Consider the following 14,181-nt stretch of genomic DNA (forward strand, 5'->3'; position numbering starts at 1 on the left):
TGTTTTGACAATGATTTTTAATATAAAAAGTATTCAGCTATCTATAGTACATTAAAACAGTATTTATCCTGCTCACATACAAAATGTATACAGTAAAAATAATATCTATTAGAATTTGGGTTATGTATAAGGAGTAACATTGCAAGAAGCTTAGAAACTAAATTCCATGCTCATGCCAGAGGGTTTACACTACCACTTTATGTTGTAATGAACTCCCATAAAGGTGGTGGCATAAAAAAGGTCAGAAGCATAATTTATTTTTAAAAAAATCAATCTATTAAAAAAGCTGATAGCATTTCTATCAATTAGACTCAAGCTGTACTGATTACTTCAGGAAGCGCTTGAAGACTGATGACTTTGGGGTTGGTTGCAACGCTCTTTGTTGTATTGTGGGTCTTGTAGATTCCAACCAACCTATCAGCAATTTCAAACATATTGTTCCTCAAAGAAATTATGATGAATTGAGCATTTTTGGTCTGTTCCTAAGGAAAGAAACAGTAAACTCTATTAAGACAGAAATTTGCTGAAAGACTATAAACATCAACTTGAGGTGCATAAATTACACCTGCTGTTGGTCAGCCAGTTGTCTGACAAGCATGGAAACCAAACAATTGAGATTCATTCAAGTGGTTTGTTTGCCTTGTATGCAGTCTCCTGTTAGGGATACACTATTTAACCAAAAGTGCAGGCTAACAAAGGCACAATTGTATACAGGAGAATTGCACCAGCATTTAATCAACTTTAACTCTGCAGCCTATTACTGGAGTTAGGTTTTCTACTGCTAACCAAACTAGGACCAATTGTGCACTAACTTACAGCTCCATCTGAAGTAGATGGTCTAGCGCTCCAGGTTTTACCAATGAACAAGGATGGCTAACTAATCATCTCAATTAATGTAAATTACCTAAAAATTCCAATCCTGTTGTGAAAATTCAATCAGTGAGGGACATCATTAAGAACAGGACACTCCTCCATTAGCAACTGATGCTCCCATTAAGTAAAGCACAAACAAGAGAGATTTAAATTCCTTCTACTCCAACACTGTACCAGTGGAAAAGTCAGGCAGCACCCCATTGCACCATCTGGATTCTTCCATTTTCTATAACTTTTAATTGAGAAATATTGCCAACATGCGTTAAAGTAAGGCTGACCACTGTTGGCACTGACCCAGGTTGACACTGTTGACTACAGTCTTGGAACCACAGATACATGAACACATTTTAGAAGGCACATGAGCAGGAAGATTGATCTCAGTAATTTGGCTGAATTTAGATAGAACAGTTCTTTCTCACCAGTTCCCTAATGCAACAACTAGAATCAACCCAATTATGTCTGCATATGGCACTGTAAACAGCATGTATTACCACTTCTTGACTGAGGATTCAATGATTATGCATCACAAACGTTTTCTGATTTCCATTGTGGCCTTTTTTAAAAAAAAGAACTTGGTCTATAATATATCCATTGGCATTACTTTAAAATTTGGATACCGTTCTACACAGCTTGTGTGTCAATGGTGCATCTGGAAGTCAATTGCAGTTTTCACTGAAATCCTGCCTGATACTGGCATGGATATAGGTGGATTACTAAACTAATCAATATTATTTTACAGTTTCCTTTGGTTTTCAATTATTTACGAATGCAACAAAGAGACGTTGCAGGTTCATTACCTTCTCCCAGTTCTTACATTTTTTGCCCTTATCAAACCCCCCGCACTCCCAATATCCTACATCAGCCCCATCTACCTTAAGCTAGACACAAAAACATTCCATGGTACAACTTGATTAGCAAGGGAGTTCTCCTTAGTGTCTTGCCCAACATTTACCACTTAACTAAACGCTTAGACAATCTGGTCATTTGTTTCATTGCTATTTGTGTAACTTGCTGTGTGCAAAAGTGATGACTGTTTCCTACATTATAACACTAAACAGAAGTGTTTCAATTGTTTTAAAGTGCTTTGGGATATTGCTAAAGGCATTATATTAATGCAAGCTTGTTCATTCATTTTCTTTTCCCAACCACATTCATTACTAAATGGAGTGATTTAAAAAATGCACTGGAAACATTGTTACATTTCTATTATATTATACTGACAGTTACAGAAGTTATTATTTTAAGCAGCTTCAAATATAAAATTTATCAAATTTATAATGTGACTTCAGGTATATGGTTTCTTACGAATGGGAGAGAAGTCTTGAGAGACCTACTTCTGTTTCTGATGTTTTCACTTAAGCTGGTGTATTTTTAACTATTAGTTCTTACTGGTTATGAATAATGTTTGCAGTTTTCCCACTGTTCTTATTGTATGCATTGTTTAAGATTTATTCTTTTACACACAAACACACTTCTGCTGTATACTTACATAGATATAATGAGCAACAATTGAAACATTTCTAAAATCCAGGGCTGCATCAATTTCATCCATAAAGTACAAAGGAGTAGGCTTGTAATGGTGAAGTGCAAAAACCAGAGCCAGAGAACTAAGAGTCTTCTCTCCACCTGAAATATTGAAAATTTTTTTCCAGCTTTTCTTTGGCGGACGTACACTAGAAAAGAGTTTTCATTAATAGTCATTAAAAAATTAATTAAATCTGCTATCTAAAGCATTTTTTTCTCAAATCCAAACCTATTCAGCTTATCACAGTCATTTATTTTCTGTACAAGCCTGGTTCCAATAAAGAGATCAGATGTCACTAAAATTGCCTAAGTCAAGGGGCAGGTGTGGGGAAAATGGTTTAAAAAAAATCAACAGTTTGTTTGTTTTGTATATCAGGTGCAACCATCTCTGCCCCCACCTCCCTCCATCATTGACCCATGGTTTTATTTAAAGCAGGATTTTAGTGGGATGTGACAGATACAATTTTCACCTTTCAGCATTAGTTCCTTAACTCACTGGCATTTTAATTTTAGTCAGCAGCTTGTTCTAAAATGACAATATCTACTTTCCTTCATCTTACACTGAAGGAACTTTCCCACTGGTTGCCAAACCAGTCACTCTTGTAGTTAAAAACAAAAACAGAATTACCTGGAAAAACTCAGCAGGTCTGGCAGCATCGGCGGAGAAGAAAAGAGTTGACGTTTCGAGTCCTCATGACCCTTCGACAGAACTTGAGTTCGAGTCCAGGAAAGAGCTGAAATATAAGCTGGTTTAAGGTGTGTGTGTGGGGGGCGGAGAGATAGAGAGACAGAGAGGTGGAGGGGGTTGGTGTGGTTGTAGCGACAAACAAGCAGTGATAGAAGCAGATCATCAAAAGATGTCAACAACAATAGTACAATAGAACACATAGGTGTTAAAGTTAAAGTTGGTGATATTATCTAAACGAATGTGCTAATTAAGAATGGATGGTAGGGCACTCAAGGTATAGCTCTAGTGGGTTTTTTTTTATATAATGGAAATAGGTGGGAAAAGGAAAATCTTTATAATTTATTGGGAAAAAAAAGAAGGGGGAAACAGAAAGGGGGTGGGGATGGGGGAGGGGACTCACGACCTAAAGTTGTTGAATTCAATATTCAGTCCGGAAGGCTGTAAAGTCCCTAGTCGGAAGATGAGGTGTTGTTCCTCCAGTTTGCGTTGGGCTTCACTGGAACAATGCAGCAAGCCAAGGACAGACATGTGGGCAAGAGAGCAGGGTGGAGTGTTAAAATGGCAAGCGACAGGGAGGTTTGGGTCATTCTTGCGGACAGACCGCAGGTGTTCTGCAAAGCGGTCGCCCAGTTTACGTTTGGTCTCTCCAATGTAGAGGAGACCACATTGGGAGCAACGAATGCAGTAGACTAAGTTGGGGGAAATGCAAGTGAAATGCTGCTTCACTTGAAAGGAGTGTTTGGGTCCTTGGACGGTGAGGAGAGAGGAAGTGAAGGGGCAGGTGTTGCATCTTTTGCGTGGGCAAGGGGTTGTGCCATAGGAGGGGGTTGAGGAGTAGGGGGTGATGGAGGAGTGGACCAGGGTGTCCCGGAGGGAGCGATCCCTACGGAATGCCGATAAGGGGGGTGAAGGGAAGATGTGTTTGGTAGTGGCATCATGCTGGAGTTGGCGGAAATGGCGGAGGATGATCCTTTGAATGCGGAGGCTGGTGGGGTGATAAGTGAGGACAAGGGGGACCCTATCATGTTTCTGGGAGGGAGGAGAAGGAGTGAGGGCGGATGCGCGGGAGATGGGCCGGACACGGTTGAGGGCCCTGTCAACGACCGTGGGTGGAAAACCTCGGTTAAGGAAGAAGGAGGACATGTCAGAGGAACTGTTTTTGAATGTAGCATCATCGGAACAGATGCGACGGAGGCGAAGGAACTGAGAGAATGGGATGGAGTCCTTACAGGAAGTGGGGTGTGAGGAGCTGTAGTCGAGATAGCTGTGGGTGTCGGTGGGTTTGTAATGGATATTGGTGGACAGTCTATCACCAGAGATTGAGACAGAGAGGTCAAGGAAGGTAAGGGAAGTGTCAGAGATGGACCACGTGAAAATGATGGAGGGGTGGAGATTGGAAGCAAAATTAATAAATTTTTCCAAGTCCTGACGAGAGCATGAAGCAGCACCGAAATAATCATCGATGTACCGGAGAAAGAGTTGTGGAAGGGGGCCGGAGTAGGACTGCAACAAGGAATGTTCCACATACCCCATAAAGAGACAGGCATAGCTGGGGCCCATGCGGGTACCCATACCCACATGTCTGTCCTTGGCTTGCTGCATTGTTCCAGTGAAGCCCAACGCAAACTGGAGGAACAACACCTCATCTTCCGACTAGGGACTTTACAGCCTTCCGGACTGAATATTGAATTCAACAACTTTAGGTCGTGAGTCCCCTCCCCCATCCCCACCCCCTTTCTGTTTCCCCCTTCTTTTTTTTTTCCCAATAAATTATAAAGATTTTCCTTTTCCCACCTATTTCCATTATATAAAAAAAAAACCCACTAGAGCTATACCTTGAGTGCCCTACCATCCATTCTTAATTAGCACATTCGTTTAGATAATATCACCAACTTTAACTTTAACACCTATGTGTTCTATTGTACTATTGTTGTTGACATCTTTTGATGATCTGCTTCTATCACTGCTTGTTTGTCGCTACAACCACACCAACCCCCTCCACCTCTCTGTCTCTCTATCTCTCCGCCCCCCACACACACACCTTAAACCAGCTTATATTTCAGCTCTTTCCTGGACTCGAACTCAAGTTCTGTCGAAGGGTCATGAGGACTCGAAACGTCAACTCTTTTCTTCTCCGCCGATGCTGCCAGACCTGCTGAGTTTTTCCAGGTAATTCTGTTTTTGTTTTGGATTTCCAGCATCCGCAGTTTTTTTGTTTTTTTTTTACTCTTGTAGTTAGTCAGTCAGTATGCAGCTCTATTCTGCTCAACAACATGGAAAGATCAGTGAGTAGAGCAAACACTTAGTGATAATATAATTAGCAGTTACAGTTCAGATAGGTTAGCTGAATGACAACAAAATATGAATAAATCTCTCTTTTGACTGAAGATCCTACTTTTGACTCCACAATGCAGTTATTTAAACTGCACACAGTTCTTTCAGAGAAAATTGGTTTCCTACCTGAACATAATTCCTTCAGAGAAGGGATCCAGACTGTCCACCAACTCCAGCTCAGCATCCCCACCCAGTGTAAGCATTTGGTAATTCTCTTTCAACTTATTGGTGATCATATTAAACCCAGCCATGAATTCATTAAGACGTTGTTTTCTCAAGTCTTCAAAGGCACGTCTAAACATATCCCGTTCATTAGTGATTTCATCCAGCTCTGCCACACGGCGTAGGTATAACTCTTCCTGCAGACGATTATCACATTGTGTATGGCAATCTTTAGGTCTCATACAAGAACAGTTCAAATATAACCAATGAAGAAATCACTGCAATGTAACCAAATATTCTTGAACTTACTTTTTTTTTATATTCTGCAATAGAACCTAAGTTTGGTTTCATTTCCAGACATTTAGCCTCTAGTAATGCAATCTGATTATTTATATCATCTGGATTTTTGATTTCCATTAGATCTTCCTCACTCAATTCTGGAAGTTCATCTGCTGGTTTGTCAACAGGATGTAAAGAAAGTTTTGATACCTGGGATTAAATTACAAAGTTTTAAAATTCATTGTAATGTTTTAGTTTACATTCACTTCTATAAGTGTCCCAAAATCAAAAATGGTGAAATGATTCCTGGTCAGTTATTTAACTGAGCAGATTTTTACTACAGGCATTTTAAATAAATGGCAGGGGGAAAAAAATCTATCCTCCATAGGATATGCTTACTGTCATCCAATCTGTTCTAGGAGACCAGGATGAGGAGAGTTGATATTTTAGCTGACAATGTCAGAGAATAGTCAGGTCAGTTCAGCAAACTAACTTTTTTGTTTGATATTCACCCCTCTCTTTTTAGTTGCAATATTCATTTATTATTTCAGAGAATTAAAAGCAGTCAAATTAACTATGGTATCCTTATGAGAAAAGGCAAGGCTGTGATTTGTTGGCAGCATCTCTCACTGGACACCATTTGAAATCTCATCAAATTGAATATTTTTCTAGTATGAGACTTGACATTAAGTGCTGGCAGGAGCTTCATTGTAGTTGGCTTTATAACCAAAGTCTCAACAGACATTCCCCACCAGGCACATAAAAGAATGGCTGGATATAAATCAAGAACAGGAATTTTAGTCACTTTGCTTGTCTTCCTAATCCGGGTAAAGAGGCCACCATAACATCTTGTCAGTAGTCCCAGCTGAATCAGCAAAGTTAGCACAGACAATAAATGAAGCCTGGCCCCTTCCTAGTCTGTATGGCTCAGCTAATCATTGAATAAACTCATCCATTAGGGGAGTTTAACTATCCTGAGAGAATTTCTGTTTGATCACCCTTACTTCTCTTTGCCAGAATTTGATCTTTGATTGGTGCTCTGCAATGTGCCCGTCTATCTGTTCCAACTTCAGTCGTATATTGAGAGTTTCTTTTTGAAGTGCTTGCTGTTCTTCCTGAATTGCTTTCAGCTCTTGAAATAAACAATTATGTTCCTCAGTCACTGTTACTAATGATTCCTATGTGAAATAGTAAAAGGAAATGTTAAATATATGACACAAAAGGATTTTTAAAATCATACCAGCTAGCAGTCAAGTATTTCAGCCACCCTACTAATCATGCTCATTTACCTTTTTAGTTAGCAACAACTTAATTCAACCAATGGTAAAATGCTGAAGATGGGACTTTTAACTAGCTGGAAAGCTAATCTTCACTGGTCAAACTGAAAAGCTGGGAAAAGTGCATACCCTGAACAAATACTTAGTAAAATATTAACTTTTGATCATGAAGTTACTTGACTACGTGTACATAAGTATTCACAAAGTTTATATTCAATGGTCCAGCCAAATGATTTAAATTTGTATATGGAACGGTTGATTTGTGAATTGTAATTAGTTTTTCAGAGGATAGGATAGGTCTCATAGCAGCTACTAGCTAAGGAACTCAAAACAACTAACCGAATTAAGATGTAAAATGACAAGATGTATGAATAGTCCAGTGCCACATCTCATCCACACAATGAATAAACTCTAATGTCTGTTAAACTTTGAACCCTGATAACATAAAGGCCCATGCCTAATGATCAATACATTATTTTACTCTGCTCTTTCATTTTTTGTATTTTTATATTGGAAAAATGGATTGCAAAACTTACCTCAATTCACTTGGCTGCAACAGAAGTTGATTTTAAATAAACTTTTGCTAGTAATAAAACTCAAAAAATGCAGCTTTACAGAGCTGACACTGTTCCATGTCACATCCCACATACATACACTTAAAAAAATAAACCAAACTGATGAAGTTGTTTTGGTCTTTCAAAAATTAATCATTATCACTGAACACAAAAAAGTTCCACTCACATATAATCTGCAAGAACCAACTGCTTGTGACATGGGAAGGTTTTGAGAGCTTTATATTGAATATATATTTCTCCTTATAACTGTTTTGGGACTCAGAAACAGGAATAGGCTATTCAGCCCCTCGAGCCTGCTCCACCATTCAATAAATTCATGGCTTTGGGGTTATAGTTTCAACTCCACTTTACTATCTGCACCCCCCAAAACGTCTCAACTCCCTTGTATATCAAAAATCTGTCTAACTTTGCCATGAATAAATTCAATGATCCAGTTTCCACTGCTTTCTAGGGAAGAGAATTCCACATAGTAACGACCCTCAGAAAAAAATTCTCCTCATCTCAGTCTTAAAAGGGAGACCCCTTATTTTTAAACTGTCTCTCCTAGTTCTAGTCTTCCCCCACAAGTGGAAACATCTTCCCTGTATCTACCCTATCAAGCTCAGGATCTTATGCTTCAATAAGATCACCTCTCGTTCTTCTAAACTCCAATGGGTATAGGTCCAACCTGTTCAACCTTTCTTCATAGGATTAGCCCTTCATCTCAGAAAGAGTCAAGGGAACCTTCTCTGTACTGCAATTGTATCTTAAAATAAGGGGACCAAAACATACACAGTATTCCAGATGTGGTCTCACCAATACCCTGTACAGCTGCAGTAAAAGTTCCCAACTTTTATATTCCATTCCCCTTGCAATTAACACCAACATTCCATTTGCTTTCCTAATCAGTTGTACCTGCGTAATAATTTTTTGTGATTCATGTACCAGGACAGCCAGATTCCTCTGTACCGCCAAGTTTTGCAATCTCTTCCATTTAAATAGTAGACTGCTTTTCTATTCTACGTGCCAAAATGGACAAGTTCACATTTTCCCCACATTATACCTCATGTGCCAAATTTTTGACCGCTCACTTATCCTGTCAATATCCCTTTACAGACTCTCATTTCCTCGAGACAACTTACTTTCCTATCCTATGTCCTACCTTTTAACCTGGTTTTCCAGTTCACTTTAACTAGTTCTGCTTTCATACCCTTATAATTACCTTTATTCAGGTTCAAAACACTAGTCTTAGACCCACAACTCTCCTCTTCAAACTGAACATGAAATTCTATCATGGTATGATTGCTGTCATCTTAAGGCTCCTTTACCACGAGGTTAGTGAATAATCCTGTCACATTGCTCAATAACAGGTCTAGAATAGCCTGTTTCCTGTTTGGCTCTAGAATCTACTGCTCTAAGAAATTGCCCCACTTATATTCTATGAACTCATTTTACAGGCTACCATTGTCAATCTGCTTCGCCCAATCTACATGTAGATTAAACTCACCCATGATTATTGCGGTACCTTTCTTATACACCCCATTTATTTCTTCCTGTATACTCTGTCCTACAGTGTAACTGCTACTAGGAGCCCTTTAAACTGCTCTCAAAAGGGGCCTCTTACCTTTCCTGTTTCTCATCTCTACCCAAACTGATTCTACATCTTGCTATTTTGGGCTAAGGTCATCTCTCACCACTGTACTAATGACATCCTTCATTAACAGAGTTACCCCACTATCTTTTCCTAGCCTCCTATCTTCCCAAAATGTCAAATACCCTTCATTATTCAGGTCGCAGCCTTGGTTACCCTGCAACTATGTCTCTGTAATGGCTATCAGGCCATATATATTTATTTCTGTGCTAACAATTCATCCCGTGTGTTAAGAATGCTGTGTGCATTCAGATACAGAACTTTTAACTCTGTCTTTTTTGTATTTTTGCAATCTCTGGCTTTATCTGCTGGTGCACTCAAGTTTGTACTCTGTTCCTTCCTGCCACACTCTGGTTATCTATCTAAATTGCTACCCTGCTCTAGTACCGCGGTGTTACCCTTTGATTTATTACATCTCCTCTCTCTCAATCCCAATGATAGATACATCCCACTCCAAATTCCTTATCTTTAAATAAATTTCCCCAAACACTCAAGGGTAACAGGGAAAACAAAATCACATTCTCAAAGAGAATTTTTTTTTTTAGTCCCACCACCACCAAAGTGGCGCAACAGACTCAAAAGACTGAAGGCTCTATCCCTGTATGGTGGATCAGGGAATGCATTTAATTGTGGCTGACTGATCAGGGCAAATAAGATGCAAATCCAAAATGTTTCTACTAATTAAAGGCTTGTCATTTTCAACCAAACAGTTAAGCACAAGGAAAACAGCTAAAGAAAATGGAGCTGAAAAAGATAATGGAAAAGAGGTTGCAGACAATTGTGGAAGTAATGGAGAAATCTCTTATACTTTATGTGTAAAGTCAGAAAGCAATCAAAGACTGTACTGGGACACTGGCGGTTGCTCAAGTACAGGTTATGAAGGGCTCATTGGGTACGGCAGAAATATTAAATGAGGGTCTCGACTCTTGAAGATGTTAGAACCTGATGGTGAAACTAATAATGCATATGAACATATCGTTTTGATAGAAATAAGAACCAGAAATTAGAGCCACCAGGCCAAGTGATATTCACCTGAGGGATCTCTTAGATGGAATACATGCCTGTCACAAAGATTGGGGATGAGGGAAGTCTAGTAGACACTCTTGTTCTGGAATTTTACCTGCCTTAAGAAAGCCAAGATATGCATTTTTCTCTTTCCTCATTGTTCATAACAATAATCTAGGAGGTTAGTCACCCAGATATAGAATAACAGTGCAGAAGAGGCCCTTTGGCCCATCGAATCCGCACCGACACGTGAGAAACACCTGACCTACCTAATCCCATTTACCAGCACTTGGCCATGGCCTTGAATGTTATGAGGTGCCAAGTGCTTATCCAGGTACTTTTTAAAGGATGTGAGGCAACCCGCCTCCACCACCCTCCCAGGCAGTGCATTCCAGACTGTCACCACCATCTGGGTAACAAAGTTTTTCCTCACATCCTCCCAAAAGCTCCTGCGCTTCACCTTGAACTTGTGTCCCCTCGTGACTGACCCTTCAACTAAGGGGAACAGCTGCTCCCTATCCATGCCCCTCAATCTTGTACACCTCAATCAGGTCGCCCCTCAGTCTTCTCCGCTCCAACTAAAACAACCCAAGTTTATCCAACTTCTCTTCATAACTTAAATGTTTCATCCCAGGCAACATCCTGGTGAATCTCTTCTGCACCCCCTCCAACGCAATCACATCCTTCCTGTAATGTGGCAACCAGAACTGCACACAGTACTCCAGCAGTGGCCTCACCAAGGTTCTATACAACTCCAACATGACCTCCCTACTTTTGTAATCTATGTCTCGACTGATAAAGGCAAGTGTCCCATATGCCTTTTTCACCACCCCACTAACATGCCCCTCTGCCTTCAGAGATTTATGGACATACACGTCAAGGTCCCTTTGTTCCTCAGAACTTTCTAGAGTCATGCCATTCATTGAATACTTCCTTGTCAAATTACTCCTTCCAAAGTGTATCAACTCACACTTTTCAATATTAAATTCCATCTGCTACTTATCTGCCCATTTAACCACCCCGTCTATATCTTCCTGTAGTCCAAGACCCTCAACCTCATGTTAACTACCTGGCCAATCTTTGTGTCATCCGCAAATTTACTAATCCTAGCCCCCACATAGTCACCTATGTCGTTTATATAAATGACGAATAATAGGGAACCCAGCACAGATTCATGTGGTACGCCACTGGACATAGGCTTCCAGTCACTAAAGCATCCTTCTGTCATCATCCTCTGCCTCCTACAGCTAAGCCACTTTTGAATCCACCTCATCAAATTACCCTGTATCCCATGTGCATTTGCCTTCTTTATAAGTCTCCCATGTGGGACCTTGTCAAAGGCTTTGCTGAAATCCATATAAAATTACATCAACTGCACTATCCTCATCTACACACCTGGTCACCTCCTCAAAAATTTCAATCAAATTTGTTAGGCATGACCTCCCTCTGACAAAGCCATGCTGACTATCCCTGATCAAACCTTGCCTTTCCAAATGGAGATAGATTTTGTCCTTCAGAATTTTCTCCAATTGTTTCCCTACCACTGACATGAGACTCACTGGTATGTAGTTCCCTGGCTTATCTCTACAACCCTTCTTAAATAGCAGAACCACATTAGCTGCTCTCCAGTCCTCGTATTTTACTGCCTTTTGTGCTTTATACTCCAAGTAAGCAAACTAGACTCTAAAAGCAGTAAATTCTTCATTGATTAGCCATTGTTAAACCAACTGAGGCCTCATTTTGTGTGGCTGAATGGGCTACTCCTGTTCTTATTCAAGTCCCTATCACTGGAATAGGCCAAGAATAACTGGACGGAACAATCTGTGCAGCCTGTTAGGCCGATCTGACCTCAACTCCATTTATGCACCTTTACATAAGGGTAACAAAGGATAGAGAGTAAGAAAAATGTATCAATCTTGGCCTTGAAAGTTTCAATTGATCCAAAATTCATTGCCTTTTGAGGAATGCACAGTGCTGCCTGATTCATTCCTAGCTCTAATTTTAATAATATTCCCCGCTTATTTTGAATTCCTTAGCAAAAGGAGACGGTTTCTCTGTTTCTACTTAATCAACGTAGTATTTTAAATGCCTTGACTAGACCTTCTTAGAACATTTTGTTCACAACTCCCAATTTAAATGTCACCCGAAAGCTTGGGATATACAACTCTCTCCTTTCAACCAAGTCATTAATATATAGTAAAAAGACTTAAGTTCATGACCCTCCCTTTGCTTCTCCACTGACAGCCTCTGTGTAAACCTCTCATTCCAGGCTTCACTCCCTAAATCTTCCTTCAAGGTCTCCTTAAAGCCCAAGTCTGATCTAGTTTTTGGTCACCCTAATATCTTGTTCTGTCTCATGTTCATTTTGTCTGATTAAGCATCTTGGGACATGATTCTACATTAATGACACTATATAAATCTATTGTTGACTAATAATGGCCAATGCCTCATTTGAGGGAGGCAGTGGTGTAGTAGTATTGTCACTGGACTGGTAATCCAGAGACCCAGGCTAATGCTCTGGTGACTCGGGTTCGAAGTTGGTAGATGGTGGATTTTGAAATCAATAAAAATCTAGAATTAAAGGTCTAATGACCATGAAACCATTGTTGATTGTTGTAAAAAAACATCTGGTTCACTGATGTCCCTCTGAGGGAAGGAAATCTGCCACCCTCATCTCGCTTACATGTGACTCCAGATCCACAGTAATGTAGTTGACTCTTGAGTACCCTCTGAAATGGGCCTGCAAGCCACTCAGTTGTATTAAACTGCTAAAAAGTCAATAAAAAGCAATGAAACCGGACAGACCACCCGACATCGACCTAGGCCCCGGAAATGGCAACAGCAATGTCAAACCCAGCCCTGTCCACATCCAAAATGGGGAGAGCTGTCTCAGAGTAGTCAAGCAACAGCCTGACATAATCATACTCACGGAATCACATTTTACAGGTCATGGCCAAGATACCACCAGCACCGCCCCTGGGTATGGTCTGTCCCACTGGCAGGATAGACCCAGCAGAGGTGGCGGCACAGTGGTATAAAAGTTGGAAGGGAATTGCCCTGGGAGTTCTCAACATCTGACTCCAGCCCCCATGAAGTCTCATGGCATCAGGTTAAACATTGCCAAAGAAACCTCCTGCTGATTGCTACGTACGACGCCTCCCTAGCTGATGGCAGTACTCCTCCATGTTGGACACCACTTGGAGGAAGCACTCTGGGTGCTGGACTTCAGAAGAGCTACAGGCCGAGTTGGCCAAGGACCAAAGGACATGGCCGCTAGACTGGGTTTCAGCAGCTTCTGAGGGAACCAAGAGAGTAAAATGTACTGTTTTTTAAAAATTCATTCATAGGATGTGGACTTCAATGTCTGGGCCAGCATTTATTGCCCATCTCTAGTTGCCCTTGAGAAGGTGGTGGTGAGCTGCTGCAGTTCATGCGGTACACCCACATTGCTGTTAGAAAGGGAGTACCAGGATTTTGGCCCAGCGACAGTGAATGAATAGAGAGAAGGGACAGGACTTTGAGTTGGTGGTATTCCCATCTATCTGTTGCCCTTGTCCTCCTCGATGGTAGCAGTCGTGGGTTTGGAAGGTGCAGTCAAAGGAGTCTTGGTGAATTCCTGCAGTGCATCTTGTGGATGGTGTACCTTTGTTGTTACTGTGTGTTGGTGGTGGAGGGAGTGAATGTTTGTGGATATGGTGTCAATCAAGCGGGCTACTTTGTCCTGGACGGTGTCAAGCTTCTGGAGTGTTGTGGGAGTTGTATTTATCCAGACAAGCGGAGATTACTCCATCACATTCCTGATTTGTGCTTTGTAGATGGTGGATAGACTTTGGG

The 14,181-nt window shown here is 40.6% G+C and overlaps 1 protein-coding gene across 3 annotated transcripts in view; it reads right to left on the bottom strand.

The window, feature by feature from the left end:
• smc4 (structural maintenance of chromosomes 4) overlaps positions 1–14,181 on the bottom strand; it is a 76,848-nt gene continuing 62,667 nt past the window's right edge. For all 3 annotated transcript variants that reach the window (XM_041216656.1, XM_041216663.1, XM_041216648.1), the window contains 5 exons: positions 6,865–7,038; positions 5,891–6,070; positions 5,546–5,778; positions 2,363–2,546; positions 1–482 (listed from right to left, as the gene is read on the bottom strand). In XM_041216656.1, coding sequence (XP_041072590.1) covers positions 312–482; positions 2,363–2,546; positions 5,546–5,778; positions 5,891–6,070; positions 6,865–7,038 — 942 coding nt within the window. In that variant the 3' untranslated portion in view covers positions 1–311. The remainder of the gene's footprint in view (positions 483–2,362; positions 2,547–5,545; positions 5,779–5,890; positions 6,071–6,864; positions 7,039–14,181) is intronic.

The sequence above is a fragment of the Carcharodon carcharias genome, chromosome 2 (assembly GCF_017639515.1).
Source record: "Carcharodon carcharias isolate sCarCar2 chromosome 2, sCarCar2.pri, whole genome shotgun sequence".
Classification (NCBI taxonomy): domain Eukaryota; kingdom Metazoa; phylum Chordata; class Chondrichthyes; order Lamniformes; family Lamnidae; genus Carcharodon; species Carcharodon carcharias.